This window comes from Equus asinus, chromosome 12, assembly GCF_041296235.1.
Source record: "Equus asinus isolate D_3611 breed Donkey chromosome 12, EquAss-T2T_v2, whole genome shotgun sequence".
In the NCBI taxonomy this organism is placed as follows: Eukaryota; Metazoa; Chordata; class Mammalia; order Perissodactyla; family Equidae; genus Equus; species Equus asinus.
Genome location: NC_091801.1, coordinates 18,759,523 through 18,781,784, shown reverse-complemented (window position 1 = coordinate 18,781,784; position 22,262 = coordinate 18,759,523). Strand labels below are relative to the sequence as shown.

General features: G+C 41.3%; 1 protein-coding gene across 9 annotated transcripts in view; it reads left to right on the top strand.

Moving 5' to 3' along the window:
* Positions 1–21,965, top strand: part of ADHFE1 (alcohol dehydrogenase iron containing 1) — a 34,505-nt gene extending 12,540 nt beyond the window's left edge. For 3 of the 9 annotated variants that reach the window (XM_070481166.1, XM_070481169.1, XM_070481165.1), the window contains 9 exons: positions 464–541; positions 2,338–2,443; positions 5,750–5,902; positions 7,661–7,759; positions 10,916–10,994; positions 11,176–11,272; positions 13,652–13,834; positions 13,924–14,081; positions 20,753–21,965. In XM_070481166.1, the coding sequence (XP_070337267.1) occupies positions 464–541; positions 2,338–2,443; positions 5,750–5,902; positions 7,661–7,759; positions 10,916–10,994; positions 11,176–11,272; positions 13,652–13,834; positions 13,924–14,081; positions 20,753–20,836 (1,037 nt within the window). In that variant the 3' untranslated portion in view covers positions 20,837–21,965. The remainder of the gene's footprint in view (positions 1–463; positions 542–2,337; positions 2,444–5,749; positions 5,903–7,660; positions 7,760–10,915; positions 10,995–11,175; positions 11,273–13,651; positions 13,835–13,923; positions 14,082–20,752) is intronic. The other 6 variants (XM_044780237.2, XM_070481170.1, XM_014838519.3 and 3 more) reach the window with 4 other exon arrangements.
* The last annotated feature ends 297 nt before the right edge of the window (positions 21,966–22,262 follow it).

Genomic DNA, 22,262 nt, shown 5'->3' with positions numbered 1-22,262 from the left:
GTGTTAAACACACATGCACATTAATACAGGCATGGGCATCATACATGCATTAGGCATATATACATGTTAGCATAGACGTGGACGTCATACATGCATGTTAGCACAGATACAAGTATCACACACATCAAAGCACACATGCATGTTAGGTGTGCATACATGTTGATGCAGACGTGGACGTCATCCATGTTAAACGTGATACATGTGTATTAACACAGACACTGCCATAACACATATATGTTAATGCTAGCACAGGTATCATAGTGTTACACATACATGTTAATGCAGACACAGGCATACATGTGAGGCGTACGTGCATGCTAACACAGATACAGACATCAGGTGAGCAACAGGGGCAGCAAAGCTTCCTTCTCTAACTTTGCTCCTTATTTCCTAAGGCTGAATTAAGTATCTCCACTGGCCTTTATTTAGATGCTTTATTAAAATTAATATTATTTTGTTCAAGTCCCAACTACCTCAGGAACTGGGAGTGAAACTACTGGAGTTGCCATTTTTGACTATGAACACTTGAAAGTAAAAACTGGTAAGAACTTTGCCTATAAATTTTTTTTTTTTAATTCTTTCTCTTACTTATCAATCCCACCTTCTTTTCTTTAATCCTAGTATTTAAAAATCAAGGAGTTATGGAGTTAAGGAAAGGGTATGTACATATACATGTTTTCTCTCTTTTTCCAAGTACATATAAAAATATGAAACAGTCTAATAAACTTCTTTTTGAGAATTACCTACAAAAGCATATTGAAATGCCATGAATCTTGATTGGCATTTTTCTACCTGAGTTATGACTGTATGTCAATAATAAATGGTTATTCCCTTTCTCAGACATATTTTTACATTTTAAATCAATTTCATTGACATATAATTTTTATATAGTAAAATGCATGCATTTTAAGAGTCTGCTTTGGTGAATTCAGACAGATATATACTCCCAAGTAACCACCACCCCCATCAAGATACAGAACGTTCACATTGCTCCAGAAAGTTCCGTCATGCTCCCTCCCAGTCCATCCCCTCAGCCCCATTCCCAAGTAACCACTGCTCTGCTTTCCATCTTCTTTGTCATTCTGACCCTGCCTTCTTCTCTGACTCTCAGCTAATGTGGCGGAAATCTCCCTCTCCTCGAGTCTGGCTTAATATTCTCCCTCCAGGCCTTTGTAGCAGAATAAATTGACATTCAACCACACATTTATAGTAACTTCTCTTTTTAAAATTAAATTACATTATCCTTCAACATTGTTAAAGACAATAATAATAGTAATCAACACTTGAATTCTCCCTTACAATTTTTTAAAGGCTGTTACATGATATTTAATATTATCTAATATGATCCTTACAACAGCTCTGTGAGAGATGGAGGCCCTTTGTTGTTAGAGTCTAATCTTAGGGGCCAGCCCTGTGGCCGAGTGGTTAAGTTTGCATGCTCCACTTTGGCGGCCCAGGGTTCACCAGTTTGGATCCTGGTCCCAGACCTACACACTGCTCATCAAGCCATGCTGTGGCAGCATCCCACATAGAAGAACTAGAATGACCTACAACTAGGATATACAACTATGTACTGGGGCTTTGGGAAGAAAAAAAAAGAGAGAGAAAGATTGGCAACAGATGTTAGCTTAGGTCCAATCTTCCTCAGGAAAAACAAAATTAGGCTATAGATATTTTTTAAAAAAGAGTTTAATCTTATAGAGAACTCAGAGAGGCTAAGTGACTTACCCAAAGAAACACAGTAAGTCAGTCACAGAGCAGGCAGCCAAACCAGTGATGTTCTGGTAAACCAGCTCTGTGGAATTTAATAAGTAAATAAGCCCTGATTTGCAGTGTTTGCCAATTTCTATGGTGTAAACACTCCCATCATAGCCAATGACGTCTCTCAGCCTGGGGTTGGGAAGAGATGCACACCCTTGGCTCTTGCAAAGTGGAAGGAGCTTCAGCTTCACCGAAAAACCCAGGTTTCTGACTCTAAATCTCTTTCCACTCCTCCTTGTGGCCTCTCTACATGAGAATGAATGTATCTCGTATTTTTTATTTATTTATTTTATTTTTAGATTTTTTGCTGAGGAAGATTGGCCCTGAGCTAACATCTGTGCTAACCTTCCTCTGTTTTCATGTGGGACACTGCCACAGCACGGCTTGACAAGCATTATATAGGTCTGCACCCAGGATCCAAACATGCCCTGAAGCAGAACACATGAACTTAACCACTATGCCACCAGGCTGGCCCTGTATTTTTAATTTTTTTAGGATACTTTGTCATCCTAAAGTTATTTAATTTTTTTAAGTGGTGTCTATACCGATAGCCTCTACTGAAAATCTCTGTCTTAGGCATTGCTTCCCGAGCCATCAAACCCACGCTGGGACTGATTGATCCTCTGCACACCCTGCACATGCCTGACCGGGTGGTCGCCAACAGTGGCTTCGATGTGCTTTGGTAGGTACTAGTGCCACCGGGAGGGGCTTTTTCAGTACCTGGGTCTATGCACAGTAGTTTCTTATTATAAGTACTTGCTAAGCCTTCATTGATTAGTGCTCCACGACAACCCCAGCTTGACTGTCATTATCCCCTTTCCTGGGTGAAAATATTGAAGCTGTAAAGGTTGGTGACTAGGTGAGTCTTGGGTGAGCCAAAAATCTGCTGTTCAGGATGGACCACCCCAGCCACAGCTGCAGCCTCAGGAACTCAGCAATAGGAGCAGTTGGAACTGGCATGCAGTGTCTCAGACCCGCAACACCCACCTCTATGGCTACACTAGCCAGCGATGGCCCAGGGCTGCCTCAGCACGGAAGAGGGCAGGGAAGGGAGCTGACGTTTCCTGAGCTGGGCTGTGCTCACCGTGTCAGCACCGCACACACTTCCTCACTTCACCATAGCTCTCTGCCATACGAAAAAGAAACCTGGCTTTGAGATGTTTAGTAACTTGCCCAGAGTCACACCACATGCTCCCTTGGCTTCAGCTGCCATGTGCTGGTGGCTCCTTACTCAGCGTTTCTACCACAGACCTCGCTCGTGAGCTCCAGGCCATTCGTTCCAGCGGCCTGACAGAGGTCCCACAGGCACTTCGGCATTGACCCAAACTACCTTATTTCATCCATTTGCACATGCACATTTTTTCACATTCTAACATCTCTGAAATCAGAACAAAACTTAAAATCTGTGGCATGGTAGTATCGTTTTCTTCCTCTGGTACATTTTTTAAAATGGTACATCTTATGATGGATGGCGTCTTAAATTTGATGAAATCTGACCATTCTCTTAATCACCCCCACACCTCACAGCTTCTCCTCCTGAGTCCCTTAACTTAGTGAGCAGCAGGACTCAGTATGAACTTTGCCTTTCTCTCATGCCCACACCTAGCCAGCAGATCCTGTCTGTTGTCCAGCTTGAGTCTCTCATATCTGCTCCCTCCTCTCCAGCCTCATTGCTCCCACCGTGTTCAGGCCTGCACCAGCTCTTGCCTGGACAGTGTCCCTGCCTCCATCCCATGGTCCTTCCATCTGTCCTCCATACTGGCCTCAACAAGCTTTCAGAATGCAATGTGACCGTCACACAGACACACATGTGTGCACTCGCACATATACACACCTCTACCTCACAAGTCTTTCAGTGTCTTTCCACACCTAATGTCTGCAAGCCAAATTCCTTTGGCCCTGGAATACTTGGAGAACTCATCTTTCAGTTCCACTGGAGCATTCTCTCCTCGATGGAGCCTTTGCTGACCTCTCTTCCCCTCTCCTCAAGTACAACTGATCCCTCCATCCTTTTTCTCTTTCCTATTGGGTGGCCGATACCTTGCTCTGAGACACCTATTTCTTCACATGCCGATCTCCCTCACTGCACTGTGAGCTTGGCAAGGACAGAACCATCTTACTCACCTCTCTATTCCCACCCCTTGGCACAGTGGCCATCACATCATAGGTATTCAGTTGGTATCTGTTGAATGAAGTTCACACAAGCAGGAGGCAGCAGAGTTAGCATTCATATCCAGGTCTACCCAAGACCATGGTCTGCTTCTCTCTCTACGTTACGCTGCCTGCCAAGAAACTGGAGACAATTGTGTCCAACTCCATCCTGGTCAGTGTTGTCAGTACTTGGAAGAGTTGTGCCCTAAAAACTTGGAAATAAGGGAAATAAGATTTCCCTAACTGGAAAATGCATAATAAATATATAATGGACCAAAGCAGTCACTTTTAAGTAAATGACTTACAGGCCCACTGCCTTCACTCTTGATCAAAGCGGGGAGTGGGCTCAGAAGAAAGGAGGATGATGGTAGTTGCCCTTCCAAGTACTGTCTGAGGGAGAGAACACCTGGCCTGAGGAACCTGCGCCTGAGGCCCGGTGGTCTGTTCTGAAGATGGACATACCCATGTATTCAAGCTTAGAGGCAGTTCCCCTTGTTAGGACTCCATGGGCCTTCTGATCATAAATTAGCATCCATAGGACTTGCTGATAGCAAGAAAAGATGCCATCTGGAAGACTCAGGTATCTGTCCCCCTCAGCAGTTACATTTCCCATTGTAAATCAACAATCAGACTTCCAGATTTTACACATAGTTTCTGTGGGCTCAGCGCAGCGAGTCTGCCCCTGTGAGACAGATCTGCTCTTGGGCTCAGAATCGAGATGCATGCAGGGCGGAGGTCTGACCCTGCGCCTCCGAGGACTCATCGCTGCCCTGTCCTCCCCACGTGGACACCTCATTCTTGCATTGCTCACAGGCTCCCTGTTTTGAACCATAACGTCATAGTACCCATCTGCCAACTAATTTAAAAAGAAGTGCTAAGGCTTTGTTCAAAACATGTTATCTGTTTCTCACATGTATAAAGAGAATAAATTCTCCATTCTAAGATTGAAAACTATAATTCATGGAAAAAATGTTTCATGTCATGTTGTTCTCCCAGTGCATCATTGATCTAGATGGTTCTGTTTAGTCTCATCTTTTCAGTTGATTAGCTAGAACTGATGGCAGGCCAGTAGGTGGAGGAAACTCTGAAGCCTGGTTCTTGGAATAGCCAACCCTGAGTTTAGGGCATATAAAAAAAATTGCATTTTTTTTCAGGCCAAGAATTAGTAATACTGGTGAATTATAAGTTTTAGAATGTGCTGGGCACTATTTAAGTACTTTACATATATTAACTCATTTCATTTTCACAGCAGCTCCATGAAGACGTGCGATTATTTATCCCCGTCTTAGAGTCACATGGAGGGAAGTGACTCCCCCCAGTCCTGTAGCAGGAAGGTCTGGTGCCAGGATTTACATCTGGGCGACTGACCCCAGGGTTTCTGTTCTCATGCACTGCACCAGACACTTAACAGGAGGCTAGTGTAACTATGAGCCTCCTTGGGTAATGTGGTATTTGATGAATACAAGGTAAAAAATGGTAATATATTTTACAAGGAAATCATTTTTTAGATTCAGTGCTTTTCTTCGTGACTCAAATGTTTAAAAATTCAACATCATAAAGATTTATTTGTACCAGAAAGGGGCCATATGTAATCTTATACTTACTGGTCAAAAAACACTGTAGTGCTGTTAATGTAAACTTCACTGTGCTAATTTTGATAATAAGCAGTGATTCTTGTAGACACGAGGCTGACTAGTGGAGTGTGTTGTGACTATCACTGCTACATAGCACATCCACAGTGGACTGAGTACCGAACGTTTCCCAGAGGTTTATAATCTGAATGGAGGGAGGAAGGAGGACAATGCTTTCAATCTGTGTTTTAAATATTTCTTGTTAGCCACGCCCTAGAGTCCTACACTGCCCTTCCCTACCACATGAGGAGCCCCTGCCCTTCAAACCCCATCACACGGCCCGCATACCAGGGCAGCAACCCAATCAGCGACATTTGGGCAATCCACGCGCTACGGATCGTTGCTAAGTATCTGAAGAGGTATGTCGCCCGGAGGGGATAGAAACAGAAAAGAGAATCCACATTCCACCGTCACATAAAATGTTGCGTGCCAGAACCTGAAATATCCTGAGCAAGCGTGTTCCACAAAAGATCAGGCAGGGGACATGGAGAAGCAGCAGAGACCAGCAAGCTCTAGGGGGATGAAAGGGATGGGGAGGGAGCCACTTGAAGACAAATGAAAACTGCATCCTTCAGTCTGAAAAGACCAAGGCTGCAAGGGGACAAAATATGAGCCCCTGATTCATGAAGGACGCAGTTTGAAGGTTTATTCAACAAAGCCTCAAAACCAAAGCTAGGACGAGGGGAGACGTCCTTCGAGATGTGGCTACCAAGGGCAGAAATGAGAACCACAGAGGCGGGTGTTGGCTCTGCCCACCCAGGCCCTGTCCAAAGGCACAGGAAATCGACCCATCGAGCAAACTCACATGAACTAAATTTAAGAAAGAAATGCGTGGAGTTGTCTGTCCCAGGAGATATAAAAGGCTTCCTAAAAGGTTTGAAAGATTCATGAATGCCATAGCCATGATAGGCTCCTGAGGGAGCAAAGATAACGAGGTAAAGAACCCAGGCTTGTTAGGCCTAGATGGGAGCGCTGTGCTCCTCTGGCCTCGAGCGGGTGGCAGTGGGGCGGGGACTTGGACTGCATTTTCTGGCAGAGCAGGGGCAGGGACATGGAACTATTTCAGGCTCATGGAGACCATCAGGGAGCACGGCAGCCTTTGACTGCATAGACCCTGGTACAGACAATGGTCAACCCTTGTGTTTGACAAGGACAGAAGGCTTGGCAGAGCAGCAGTGGGAGGCAAGGGGGTCAAATGGACAGAGGAAAGGCTGAAGCTCCATCATCTGCTATTTTATCTTGTTATTCAGGGAATAAGGAACTAACATTGGGTTTTGGAAAGGAGACACAGAAGCTTGACCGTTCCAAATGAAAGGGAAAAAAAGATGGTGGCACTCTTATTTCATAACAGGAAGCATTACTCCAGGCAAAGTCACAGAAAAGCAAGTGAGAAGGTGTGCGCTTGGCGGTCTCAGGCTTCCTCCCTGGGGCAGGGTCTCCAAGCAGTGTGTGCAGGGAGGCTGAGCTGCAGAAAGGGGCCTTTGAGAATTTGCTTTTCCAAAGTGCCATTGGGGACATGCAGAGCAAGCAAAGGCTTGTCCTACAATAACATCCCACTTCCACAATAATAAATATTAAAATAATGTGCAGTTTCCACAGATTCCAAAAGAGGCCTCCAGTGGGTCCGATTTGGGACAGTGTCACAGAAAGAAAGATGGCTGAGCAGACTGCATTTGGCCTGCAGGTTGCCTGAGGCGACAGGGACACACTTCAGGGAACCAGTCTGGGCCCTGTGCCTTCTGAGTAAATGTTTACTCCAAGCCCATTCATGGCTGCAGTCAAGGTCATTGACAGATGAAGAAGAAGAATGAGTCTCAGGGCCCTTTTCTAGAGCAGCTCTCACCATCCAAGGGTCAGTGCTTGGCTTCCTCTGGCACTTTTACCACGTGAGCAGCCTGACAGCATATTTATTATGCCTTTCTGACACCGTTGATGAGAAAATATGTTTCTCTTCCGTCTTCCTTTAGAAAACAAGACGTTGTTTGAACAACTTGCCTAATTTTTCTTCCTACCGAGTAGCATTTCTTTATTTCCAGATCTTTCCCTAAGGCGGCTCTTTATCCAGTAGGAAATGCCAGTGTTGATGTGTTATTGTTAGGTGTTTATATCATCCACAGGGCTGTCAGGAATCCTGATGATCTGGAAGCGAGGTCTAACATGCACTTGGCAAGTGCTTTTGCTGGCATTGGCTTTGGAAATGCCGGGGTTCATCTGTGGTGAGCGAATCTGAGATTTTATTTCTTCACCTAAGCTATTACTTTAATATTTTAAAACAATGTTTACAATTTAGGACAGGTGGTCAGATTTAAATATGCTATAGAAAGAAGAAATTTAACTTAAGGTCCCAGAATATTTTCTTAATTCAAATGTAGTTTATTGGATCATAGATTTTTTTTTTTTTGGTAACAGCTTTATTGAAATATAATTCACACGCTATATAATTCACTCATTTACAATATGTAATTCAGTGGTTTTTTTATAGTTACAGAGTTGTACAGCCATTACCACAATCAATTTTACACATTTTATCACTCTAAAAAAAAATCCCATACCCCTTAGCTGTCACCCACCAATCCTCCTATACCCACCAGTCTTAAGCAGTCTTTGTTTTTCCGCCATTTTTTCTTTTGAGGGAGATTAGCCCTGAGCTAACATCCACCACCAATCCTTCTCTTTTTTGCTGAGGAAGACTGGCCCTGAGCTAACATCTGTGCCCATCTTCCTCTACTTTATATGTGGGATGCCTGCCATAGCATGGCTTGATAAGCAGTGCGTAGGTCCTGCACCTGGGATCCAAACTGGTGAACCCCAGGCTGCCAAAGCAGAACACGGGAACTTAACTGCTGTGCCACTGGGCTGGCCCCTTAAGTAGTCTTAATTTACTTTCTGTCTCTACAGGTTTGCCTATTCTGGACATTTCATAGAAATGGAATTATATAATATGTGGTCTTTGGTGCCTGGCTTCTTTAACGTAGCATAACGTTTCCATGGTTCATCCATGCATGTATCAGTACTTCATTCTTTTTTATTGCCAAATAACATTCCATTGTATGGATATACCAAATACCTTTCATCAGATGATGGACATTTGGGTTGTTTCCACTTTTTGGCTGTTATGAATACTGCTGCCATAAACATTCATGTACAAGTTTTTGTGTGGACGTATATTTTCGTTTCTCTTGAATATATATACCTAGGAATAGAATTGCCGGGTCATATAGTGCCTCTACGTTTAAATTTTGAGGAACTGCCATATTGTTTTCCACAGTGGCTACACCATTTTACATTCCCACCAGCAGTGGACGAGGGTTCTGATTTCTCCACATCCTTGCCATATGTCATGGATTTTTAAAACCTCAAATGCAGGGGTTTTTTCCTCCTGATCTCTCACAAAAAGAGAAGGATCAGAATCTTTGTCAATAGCCCAGAATTAATCTTTTTGATCAGAAATTTGTTGTTATGTTGCCTTAAAATTGAATACCAATGAACACTGAGAATTAAGAATAGGTCTTTTCTAGGGAGGGTGCAATGAAAAAATCACCCTCAAACTCTGTTGCTGAGAGAAGCATAGATTGGCACCACCTTTCCAAAAAGCAAGTGAGGAAAATCTACCCAGAGCTTGAAAATGTTTATACCCTTTGACCCACTAATTTTACTTCTAGAAATGTAGCCTAAAGAAATAATCATGATATGATCAAAGAATTTCCTTTTAAGGATATTCACCTAAGTGTTATTTATAATTGAAAATTTTAGAAACAACCTAAATTTCCAACAGTCTGGGAACGGTAAACTAAAGTTCAGTACTCAAAGAATAAAATAAGGCTATTAAAAATAGTGTTTTAGAAGAATAGAAAATGATATGGGGGGCTGGCCCCGTGGCCGAGTGGTTAAGTTCACGTGCTCTGCTGCTGACAGCCCAGTGTTTCGTTGGTTCGAATCCTGGGTGCGGACATGGCACTGCTCATCAAACCACGCTGAGGCAGCGTCTCACATGCCACAACTAGAAGGACGCACAATGAAGAATATACAACTATGTACCAGGGGGCTTTGGGGAGAAAAAGGAAAAACATAAAATCTTTTAAAAAAAGAAAGAAAAAAAAAGAAAATGATATGGGAAAATGTTTATAAAGAATATTAAATAACAAAAGCAATGTTTAAGACTGTATGCCCAATGTGATCATAAATTAAAGATATGCATAAAAAGACTAGAAGAAAATGTTATATAATGGTTATCTTGAGGAAATAGGATTATGGATAATTTTTATTTTTTACAAAGAACATATATACAACTGTTAAACTGAAATATTGGATATTGTTAGAAAGGTACTTTGGAAAGCTACATGAACCCCTTCATGTCATGAAAGCACACTAAGCAATAATTTTCCTAATACTGTGGAGCCTGAGCAAGGCAAAGCACATTGCTAAGCACCCAACAACTCAGAGAACTGATAGCTTCTGCTCTGCCTCCTGAAAGAGAGTAGGCAAAGAGTACCTTTTTTTGGATAGGTAGTCATACAGTTCACCAAAATACGTCATCCTTCTATGAAATGTAAATCTTTTGGTGAATAAGCACAAAGTCATCTAATAACCGACATTAAAAGACTTATAGACCATTTTGCTATCTAAAGCATTTCATTTTTAATATATTAATTGTAAATATATTAACTTCTCATAATGTATATCTTCTGGGTCATCTAGTAAACGATAACATTGTCCTATTTGTTCACTAAGAATTCAAGAGGATATAAAGAGTTTTTCCATTAAAATAAACCACAAGAAAAACCCACAAATAAAAACCATACTGCCTTTTCTTGATAGCCTTTCAGGCTAGAATAGTCATTTATGATTCAACTCCATTAGTACGTAACATTTGAAAGGATGTTTCAATTATTGGCGGGAAGGATCACTGGCGGGCCATGCTTGCATGTCTAATGCAGTACATCTTGGCTCGTAAAACTCCCACCAACATCGTCAGCTTGTGCAGGAGCATGTTGCCAAGGCAGTGCAGAGCTAAATGGAAAATGCATGCTCTGAAGCTTATTAAAGAAATTTCAAAGTGAATTCTCAATTTCTTCAAGATAATAAGGTTAACCAACGTGTTTGGGGAGCAACTTCTGCATCAACACTTTTTAATGGCATACAATTGTATGGAGCGTTTATATTTGAATATTTCAGAAGTTTTGTTAATGATAGACCAAATGTCAAATGCATCATAATATATCTTTATATCAAAGAAAACGGAATGTATAACTTTGTGAGAGAACAATATTGTCAAGAGACTGTGAAGGGCTGTCCCATAAGAGTATCTTTGTTTTGTTAACTTGAATTTCTGATATCTATATGTCAACATAAGGACTTTCTTTCTTTTCTAGCCATGGAATGTCTTACCCAATTTCAGGCTTAGTGAAGACATATAAAGCAAAGGATTATAATGTGGATCACCCACTGGTGGTAAACTCATAATAAATTCTTTGATTAGATCTTATAGTCTTTGCAATTACCATAAATGTATTTGTCAATTCTTGATTACTTGGAGTAAGCTTGATTATAGGGTAAGGTAATTTAATATCTAGAATGTGCAGGTTAAAGACTGGCATTGCCCCATCGGTCACCACGTTTCGTTTCTCTCCAGCCTCACGGCCTTTCTGTGGTGCTCACCTCCCCAGCAGTGTTCTCTTTCACGGCACAGATGTCTCCTGAGAGGCACCTGGAAACAGCAGAAATATTGGGTATGAATCATTACTCATAAATCTGTGACCACGTATGTGGAACATTTCCTAGGGTTGCTTCTAAAGATAAACCATGAAGGATAATACCTATAAATGTTGCTTTGAGATAGTTTAATGATAAAATGTAAGTGACCTGCCCAAAGTCCTGTCTAGCAGTAAAATTCTGTAATTTGGTTTTCAATGGCCCATTAACAATCAAATGGAACAAAATATTGCTTATGTTAGGTTTGTAGTAATAATATTTCCACTGTTTTCATCCCTAAGGAAAGTGAAACTCTTTATATACTATTAATGTTATAATTGGCTTTTGCTATGTTTAATAGGTAATAAAATGAATCTAAATTAGAAAGTAACAGTAAATTCCCAATTATAGAGAATCTAAATTACTAGAAACTTTATAAAGAGATCCCAAAAGAAGAATTTGTTTGCTGCTCTGTGGAATAAATAATGTCTCTAATAAGATATCCACAGTGCCTTTTGGATCTTACAAGAAATGATTGTATTAAGGATAGCTTTCAGTTAAATAAAATTTTGGTATTTTTCTAAGACGAGAACTCTTTTAAGTAGACTTGAGTATTTGATTAACTTTCAAAACATCTATTCCTCTAATTGTGTGTAGGGTAGGAAGGGAAAGGCTAAAAAGAAAACTTCATTATGCTCTTCTAGCACCAGCCGTTGGAGAGATTATTTCCAAGAAGGTAGGCATGACCACAGGCATCCTTCTGTGTGTGCTGCTTCCCTTCCACTTCTCTCTCACACTCTGACATTGGGGCTTTTGCAGAGTTCCAGGTGCTGTGCCGGGAATGTTAATGAAAGAAACCCGGGGCAGAGAAGCAGTACTGGGGGCTTGATCTCCCAGCTTGTGCTGCCGGAAATGTGGTGCCAACTGTACCAAGGATCTTGTATTCCTGTTCCCTTTTGGACTGAGGATGTTGTTCAGCCAATTGTTGGGACTCAGCTGCCTTCGTAAATATGCAAACAGTGTAAATGGGAAGGAGCCCAAGTAGTAGGCTAGATGTATGGTGAAAGAGAAATTCTTAGAGAACTTAAAGCTGACATTCCAGGCAACTCGCAAAATTAGTGAGAGAGCAATGCCTCTGTTAGACAAAACCCAGGCTGAAAGAGCCCACTAATTCTTTCTTCTTGCATAGGAAATTTTGTTTAATATTATTCCATACTTAGCTGTTAAGTATTTTGATTCTCTATGTAATCTTAGATTTTCTTAGCTTTATAGGGATTTATTCTCTTTCCTACCGTCTCTTTTTTTCTAAAACATTTCATAGGAAACTCAGAGGTTTTGATGGTGTGTTTTATGGCAGCAATCCCAGGAATATAAAAACCTCATAAACCCTGTATCATGTCTTGCCTCTCCACCTAATCCATATTGTAACGGTGGCTGTGGACTACAGACTGGTCTTCTCAGGCAAGGTTTACCTTCCATCCAGCTGCTCTTCCAACTAGTCCAGTATCTGGTTCTATTTAAACCTTTTCCTAGATTACTAAAACAGTTCTCACTGTCACAGAAGAGAAAGATCAAAGCTGATTCAATCATGTGCTTCAGTATGGAGGTGAACCATGCATTCTAGTCTCCTTTTGGACAATACAGAGAAAGTGGACTTGGACTACAGCATGAGGCATTTTGGATGATAAATAATACTATATTCCCTTTGTAGAGTGCTTCACTCCCTGGCAGTGAATGTATTCAATAGAATAGATGGAGGGCAGGGGTGCTAAGGGTTTGGGATCAGCTCCTGGAAACCTTCACTGCTATGCTGCCTAAAGGCAAACTCTGGGCTCTTCCAGATTGACGTCTCCATGATTTTGTATATTGTTATTAATTCTATCCAAATTCTGCCCTTACAGATCTCCAACCCTTGGCAACCTTCTTCCCCTTTCACCAATATCATTATTATCTGTGTATTAAATATTGTTTTCTCAGTCTTCATGTCCTTCATTCTGTCTGACTGGTTCTGTAATATTTATTTAGACGAACCTTCTGCCCTGCCCTTTGGCAACAGACTCCAAAATAAGAAGTTTTAACTATAGAGAGGAAATATTTTCTTCTGTGGCCACACATACTCTGTTCTTGTCCTTTTCCTCCTTTTCAGCAGTTAATGTTGGAGTTTTTGTACTTATATGTATCCTCGTCTCACAAGGTGTTTGCAAAGGGTTTGTCTTCTGTTCCTAAGAGGTTGCTGTGAGAAAAGACGTTGAACACACATACCTCTAGATGTCAGCAAATTCCAATCCTTGACAGTTACATAAGCTGTGTTTTCTCCTACAAATGCTCCTTCCTCCTCATGCGAACATCAGCCTTCTTTCTTGGTCTTTTTCCTGTGCCTCTTTTCTTGGCTCTGTTCTCTTCTTCCCACCACACAGGGGGCGAGCAGCCCATTGGAAATGTGAGAGCCAAGTTAGCCGCCCCAGCTGACTTCTCTGCAGAGGTTCGCCGGGTTCCACAGGCTGGCCTGGCCCCATCTGTCTTCTGCGGGGTTGACCGCTGGGCAAGCCTCCATGTGAAGGCACAGCTGTGCTCTTGTCCTCAGTGTCAGGGAGCCGGCAGTAGGTTATATATTCAGCTATCTTGTGACTGAATTACACCCAGGGCCAGCTTCCTCCTCTCTCTCCAGTCAGTGCTTTTTGTCTTGTAGGAGCTGACACCCACACTGCCAGGATCCCAGATGCTGGGCCTATTTTGGCAGACACACTCCGGAAATTCTTATTCGATCTGGATGTTGATGATGGCCTAGCTTCCATTGGTTACTCCAAGGCTGATATCCCCGCATTAGTGAAAGGAACACTGCCCCAGGTAAGAGACACAGCGCATCTTTACTCCCTTCTAAGCATGAAGCTAAGGGAAGACATGGTCCATTTGAGACGTTTTAGGGGAAATGAAACCCATGGGTCCTCTGGCAGCTCTCATTCCTCCTCCACACCAGGCAGCAGCTCTCCCCTTCCCCTGTGGGAAGGGGCCAAGGCTCCCTCACCTTAAATTCTTCCATAAAATTGTGGCTTATGTGAAGTTTTCGTGATGTAACTAAAATGATCCTTTATAAAAATTCAAGGGAAAACCAACCAAATTTATCTTGAGCTTTGGCAAAATTTCCCTTTCCTCCATTTCTGCTCTTTCAAGAGTCCCCTATAAAAGCATGTGAAGCTGTTCCAAAGGGCCACTAATATTATTTTCTGTTATAAAGAGTTACAAATTCCTACTATTTTGTGAAAAATAGACATGGCCTTTAAATTAAGACTATTACAAAACCACTTTTTAACATACTTGGGAGAGTGTATATTTTATACATATACATATGTGTACATATCTGTGTCACTTTGGGTCTTATTTCATTTTTTAAAGGTTGCTAAAGAATTTAAACTGAGCTGCCATCTGTTATTTGGTAGAATCAAATAGATGTAGTTTCCCTCCTAAGGTTCTCATGAAGAGCATTTATCCCCCATTGGATCTCTCTCTTCTGTTTAGGATCAGAAACCCATGTGCTATATAGTATCAGATCCTAATAGGCCAAGACCCTGTTCACTGCAGTTCACTATACAATAGAGAGCCAGAGCCGTGAATGCTCTGTTTGTGGACCACACCATGCTCACCATGTCCAGAGTGCTCATTGAGTCCTCCTCCCCAAATGGGAAACACAAGGATCACTTAAACCCTATGAAGATATGAGGGTAAGGTACTTCTGCCCAAAGTTCAGACGTTGACGGATCTATCCCTGACATTAGAACAAAGTTCACATCTGGAATATCCACTCACACAGCACCCTACTAACCACAAGTAACAGTGCTTTTCCCTCACACCACTCCAGTTAAGCAAGGCCTCACACTAGCTTCTTCCCCACTTGGCAAGTGCTTAGAATGTTGAAGACCTCACCACTCACATAAGATAATATTTGTATGGATTGGGTTCACAGACTCATAGGTCTTCAGGAGCCAGGTAGGTAATAGCAGTGAACAAAGTAATTTAAGGCAATAGGGAATGGTGGGGACTTTAGTGAACTGGAAAGCACATGATCCACCTCCTTGGGTAAGTCCCTTTTCAGCTACAATTTGTTACCTCCAAGCAGCAATTCAGGTCCCAGTGTTGGTAGAACTTCCAATTTTCAAGAAAAATCAGCAATCTGGATGTTTGTGTTGAATTCTTTGATTTCCCAATGTACAAGCAAACATGGTCCATGGGCCACCAGTTTCCCTGATTTAGATTCAGGCCCAGTGGACTCACTTGCATCTAAAAATATAAATGAATGAGAAAAAGAGGAGTTTGCAAGTGTAGCAGAGCCCCTAGGCTCACAAACCTTTAGTTCTAACCTACAAGTCCAAGGGACTAAATAGCCAAAACATATGACCGTCGCATTTATTTCATCCAAACTGACTAGACTGTAAGTTCCATGGGGGCAGGAGCCTGTCTGTTTTGCTCATCTATCCTCTACTGCACCTGGCATGGGCTAGTAAACACGTTAAATGAACACATACTGACAGCCCTCTCCTACATCTTCTGTCCAGGTAGGCTTAATGGCTGAATGGTGGTAACTCTTTGAGATGATTCCGTAACTTAATAGGATTCAACCAATGACAAGGAGCCATGAAAGCCTGTCCAGGGACACCAGAGACTAAGTGGTCACCACGATTTTGATGTAGCCTCTGCCTCTTAGAGCATGGTGCCAGAGAGAATGTCCACTTTGCAAAGGGTCCTCTGAAAAGTTCTGCTTGTTTAGCCAAGGAAAGTGTTCAGGTATATGAGTTTGTCAACCTCCAAGAATGGGATCTATGATTTTCAAATGAAACTGTATGATATTCTTGGCCATTTAATTGCTGGTAGCAATGCATCTTCCAGCCATCAGCAGACAGTGGCAAGTGTTTACTGTTTTACTTCTGCTGTGCTCAGACTTTCACTTTCAGAAGCTGTTCCAGACAGCAGCAGATCCAGACTAACATTTGAGACCATCCACTAAAATCGCAAGTTAATTAGATATCATTCTGAATGCCTCAGTGCACATGTCATACTGGGAAATCACAGAGAGCAAAACCTTAATTAGGCAAAACTGACTTCTTAGTTTCACAAAAGATGCAAGGTAAATTGAATCTTTTGAATACAAGTCATGTCTATAAAGCAGGAAGCCAGGATTTCTCAAGCTGTATTCCTAAAGCAGCCCAAAGATATATGCTGCCTTTTTTTCCCTTTGAACATGTTTTTGTGATTGGGAGAAACATAGTTAATTTTAATTAACTGACACTAGTTCCATTTTGGAGGCAATGTGATAGAGAGAGTGAGTTCACAGGACTTTACAAGGAATCTTAGCAATAAGCTTGAATATTTTGCAGATGAAGAATGACTATGGGGTTTTTGTTTCTTTTTGGTGGCAGTGAACGTTTTACAGGAATGCTGTGGCAACTTCAGACTTTTACACATGCGGCAGACTATTCTTCACCTATTAGTATCCACAGGATTTAAGGCAGTGAGAGGTAGTGATTCCTTCAAAGAACTTTGCCAAAAAGTTTATGTCGTGTAGTTGACTTTTGATAAAGCTTCTTTTATGTTCAGGAACGGGGGATCACTCTTCTCTGGAAGGAACAACTAGGCCAGTATTCTTGACAAAACACCACATCCCATACTGTGGCAGCAAATAGCAGCCCTGTGTACAGAGGCTTCCAACCGCCATAGCCAGGCTGCAAGGGAGCAGGCAAGAATAAATTAATCTTCCAAGCTGGATTTCTGAAACCTCTGGAAAGAAACATTTACATTTCAAATCCAAACATTTCATTACTGAGGAGAGCTGTCTACCAAAATGAGCACTTCCACTCCCTGGCAGACAGGCCAGCCAAAATGTTGTTATTTTATGAATGTGCTAAAAGTAGTAGTCTGAATTTATTTCAGTGCCCATGTTAATCAGCTGTCCTGCGGTCTTACACGTCTATAAATAATAGTGCATTGCTGAACACATCTTAACTCTGAGAGTTTAGTTTTGTGTGGTATAGATGATATGTATGAAGATATATCACAACTTTACATCCTTGTTCCCTTTTAACTAATCACTGGGGGTTAGAAATGTGAAAGAGAAACTCAGCTCAGCTTGGCCTGAAGTATTTCTGAGAGTCCTGAACTGCCCTACCAGTGATGAACAGGATCATTTTAAGGGCCTTTGAGCTCATCAGGTAAGACTGTCTCCATTATAAACAGAATAATGTGGCAGTAATCTTCAGCCATAGCAAATGCTGAACTCCAGTTCATGACCCTGCCACAAACATATACGTAGGTCACCATGAACAAGTCTCTGCCTTGCTATGGATTTTCAGAATTCTTTAGGATCTCTAAAAGATCTGCTGGGATGTAAAATTTTACCATGGCTTCATCAGCATTGCCCCCGTCCTTCTTCCATCTGTCTATCTATCCATCCTTCTTTGTTTATTTATTATTTTAATTGTGGTAAAATATACCTAACATAAAATTTACTATTTTAACCATTTTTAATTGTACAATTCACTGCCATTAATTACATTTACAATGTTGTGAAACCATCACCACTACCCATTTCCAGAACTTTCTAATCCCAAATAGAAGCTGTGCTCTGTTGTTTAATGATAAATAATAACTTGCCATTCTCCCTTTCTCCCAATCCCTGGTAAGCTCTATTCTACTTGCCGTCTTTATGAATTTGCCTACTCTAGGTACTTCATATAAGTAGAATCATACAGTATTTGTCCTTTTGTGTCAGCCCTATTTCACTTAGCAAAATGTCTTCAATCTTTCAGAATTTCATTCCTTTTTATGGCTGACTGATATTCCATTGTATGGATCTAGCATATTGCGTTTATCCATTCACCCACAGATAGACACTTGGGTTGTTTCTACCTCTTGGCTATTGTGAACAATGCTGCTATGAACAGTAGTGTATAAGCATCTATTTTAGTCCCTCGTTTCAATTCATTTGGGTGTATACCTAGGAATAGAATTGTTGGATCACCTGGTAATTCTGCCTTTAACTTTTTTGAGGAACTGCCAAACTGTTTTCCCTAGCAGCTGCACCATTTGACATTCCCACCAATAATGCATGACAGTTCCAGTTTCTCCACATCTTCACCAACACTTGTTATTTTCCCTTTTCTTTCTTTTTTTTTTTTTTTGATAGCCATTCTAATGGGTGTGAGTGGTAACTCTGTGTTTTTGACTTTTATTTCCCTAATGACTAATGATGTTGAGCATCTTTTCATGTGCTTATTGGCTATTTGTATATCTTCCTTGGAGAAATGTTTATTCAAATCCTTTGGCTATTTTTGAATTGGATTGTCTGGGGGTTTTTGTTGTTGAGTTATAGAATTATTTATATATTCTGGATATTAATCCCTTATCAGATATACAACTTACAAATATTTTCTCCTCTTCTGTTATCTTTTCACTCTCTTGATAGTGTCCTTTGATGCATAAAAGCTTTTAATTTTGACATAGTCTTATTTATCTGGGTTTTTTTTTTGTATTGTTGCCAGTGCTTTTGGTGTCATATCCAAGAAATCATTGCCAAATTCGATGTCATAAAGATTTCCCCCTGTTTTCTTCTAAGAATTTTAAAGTGTTAGCTCTTACATTTAGGTCCATTTTCAGTTAATTTTTATATACGTTCTTTCTTCTTTTCATTCTTCATTTTACCTGATGAGTACTTAGTGAGGTCTTACTATATAACCATGCATTGTATGGGATACAGTGAAGAGGAGGATAAAGTCCTTCCCCCCATCATGGAGCTAAGTTCTAGTGAGGGGAGACAGACAATGGACATCTAGTCACATCTATAAATATGATACAAAAGAAATTATTTCAGATAATGATTAGTGATATGAAGGAAAACTTGGGTGATTTCATGCAGGACAGTGTGGAGGGAACACCAGCGAGGGTGGTCAGAGAAGGCTTCTGACTGGAGGTGGAGGCAGCCACGTTAAGATCTGGGAGAAGCATTGTAGGCGGAGGGGAAAGGCCCTGAGACAAGGTGAAGATCAGCATTTTCATGGGACTGAAGGTACCGTAGGACTAAGTGAGATGAGGTGATGGGAGAAGAATCAAAGCTGGGACAAGAAGCAGGGCCAGATCAGGGTGGCGTTCGAGGTGTGGTCTTGTTCTAATTGCAATGGGAAGTCGTTGGAGAGCTTTAAACCAGGGAATTGTGTGATCAGACTCCTGGGGAAAAAATCACTCCAGCTGCTCTGGAAAGAATGACCTCTAGGGGGCGAGAGTGGAGCAAAAGTGGAAACAGACCTTTAAGAGGCCTTTGAAGTAGGACAGGAGAGTGAGGGTGACGTAGTGTCGGGTTATGGTGGAACCAGAGGTGAGAAGAGGTTGGATTTGGGATTTATTTTGGAGGTAGATCTGACAGACTTGCTGATGGATTTAACATGTAGGGAGGGGAAGGAGGAATCAAGGATGACCCCTAGGTTTTTGCCTGAATGATTGGGTGTCATTTCTGAGAGGAGGAAAATGGGAGGCAGGGGGCACCAGAGTTCTATCTTGTGTAAGTGAATTTTGAGATGCCAGTATTCCCCCTCCCACCATCTTTATTAATTAACAAATTAATTAATTAACAAATAACTGTTGAGCACCTGGGTACTGTGTGTCAAGCACTCCAGTAGGTGCTGGGTGTAGAATGAACACAGCCCCGCCCTCATGGGGCTGCCCTCCTCTACCAGGTATGCTCCCAAACAAGTGCTTATCACAAGAAAACAGACCGAGAGACCCAGGAAAATGGAACCAAAAAACTGGCATGTGTCTTAATTTCACTTAGGCCCAGAAATTTGGGCACAGGGTGGTCATTATAATATCTTTTAATTCCCTGTCCCAGAGGGATCTTGGAGCCACTGACGGGCGTATAAATAACAATAGGATGTGCTGGCTACCTTTGCTGACTTGACTCAACAATCATTGGAGAAATTAAGCAAGTCACTGAATTCATTTGGGAAGGTAGAGATAAAACCTTAGTTAATAGTAAAGAAGGAGTCGCTTATTGCCCATAGCCTGAAAGTTAATGTCCTAATAAAGTCCTTTTGAATATACCTTAAGTCCAAGTTGCAAAATCTACAGTCTTTGAAGTCAAAGACAACCCAGTTCTGTTTTCCTTGGCAGCACCGGCTACGCCTGGGACAGTGCTCTCTGCACAGGGCGAACCTGGCAGAGGCTGCTGACCAGCATGTTTTGTCATCATAGGAGGTGTTTTTCCCGAGGTTGGTTTGGTTCTGTACATTTGGGCAGAAGACTTGCCAGGGCCTAAGACAAGGGCGATGGCTTTTGAAAGCTTCCTAGGAAAGAGGCACCACTTGATAAACTTCTGAGTTGGGGATCAGCTAGTACAAAGCAACAAGAAATATGATTTTTAAAGATATGGCTATTATCAAGTCATTGTTTCTTGTGACCAAGTTCATTTACATAACCTAGTAGCCTTTACAAACTGTCTTTTCAAAGCCCTGGATAACTCCTTTTGTTTACTGTTTCAGGAAAGGGTCACCAAGCTTGCACCACGCCCTCAGTCAGAAGAGGATCTGTCTGCCCTGTTTGAAGCTTCAATGAAACTGTATTAGGTTTTGTTTTCACTGAACTGGGAATTCAGAATTACCATTGGCCATCACAGTTATGAAGACAGAAGCTGATCCAGCCAGAGCTTTGACTTTTCATCTCCACAGATAACTTACCTGTTTCCAGTTGTAATATGATATAAATTCATCCTGCAGAAGATTCCCTGATGCTCAAAGTCAAGCTACTTCCATAAAACAGGCTGGACAAGTGCCCACTATGTCAGACCTTGGGCCCAACTTCAGGCGTCCATGTTCCTGCCCCAAACCCCACAGATTGCCACTGCTCCATTTATCAAATGGGCAAAAACTCACTATCTGTCAAATGTAAACGCACATATCCTGTGCCCAGTAATCACATGTCTAGAAATTTGTCCTATAGAACTAACACAAGTGTGTAAAGAAACATGGCCAGGATGTTTCAGGAAGCACTTTTTCTAATAATAAAAGATTTAGGGGCCAGCCCGGTGGCACAGTGGTTAAGTGCGCACATTCTGCTTCTCGGCGGCCTGGGGTTCGCCGGTTCGGATCCCAGGTGCGGACATGGCACTGCTTGGCAAAAGCTATGCTGTGGTAGGCATCCCATGTATAAAGTAGAGGAAAATGGGCATGGATGTTAGCTCAGGGCCAGTCTTCCTCAGCAAAAAGAGGAGGATTGGCAGTAGTTAGCTCAGGGCTAATCTTCCTCAAAAAAAAAAAAAGATTTACAAGAACCTAAATATTCGTTAATATTATATAGATAACTAAATCATATTATATTAAACAATGGACTGCTATAGTGCTATTAATGAGAATGAGGTAAATCTATTGGGAATATGTCCATGATATACTGCTAAGTTGGAAAAAAGTAAGTTGCAGAACAATTAGTATGGTCTGATTTTTACTTTTTTAAATTATATATAAATATATGTCTATATATATAGAAAAGAAGGATACACATCAAAATATTAAAAATTTACACATCAAATATTGAAAGTTGTCACTGGAGAAATGGAATTTTGGGTATAGAGAATTAAGAGAAAATGTTCACTTTATATTTTGTCATTTTATAAACATCTGTATTGTTTGGATTTGTTACAACAAGCATATATTTTCTAATTTTAAAAGGGGGGAGAGAAAATAAAGAAAAATATCATTTTACTGTCTTAGATCAGATTCATCTTATTTTTCAAAAATACTGGTAACTGGTGTTTAAAGGTGAAAAAAATCCAAAAGAGTAAAATATTAGAGGCTTATCCTCTGGTGAGTAAATTGTTATTTCGAGAAAAACACTAACATCCTACATGGTGATTCCCTCTTTGGAAAAATGTTTCTGATGCTCAGAATAAATTAATTCAAAAGCAAGGAGTGTTGTAGGTTACAGATAGCAGCCTTGCGAGTAAAATCCAGGGAGCATGATCCCCCGCCTCCCATGACTCCCGGCCTACAGAAACTT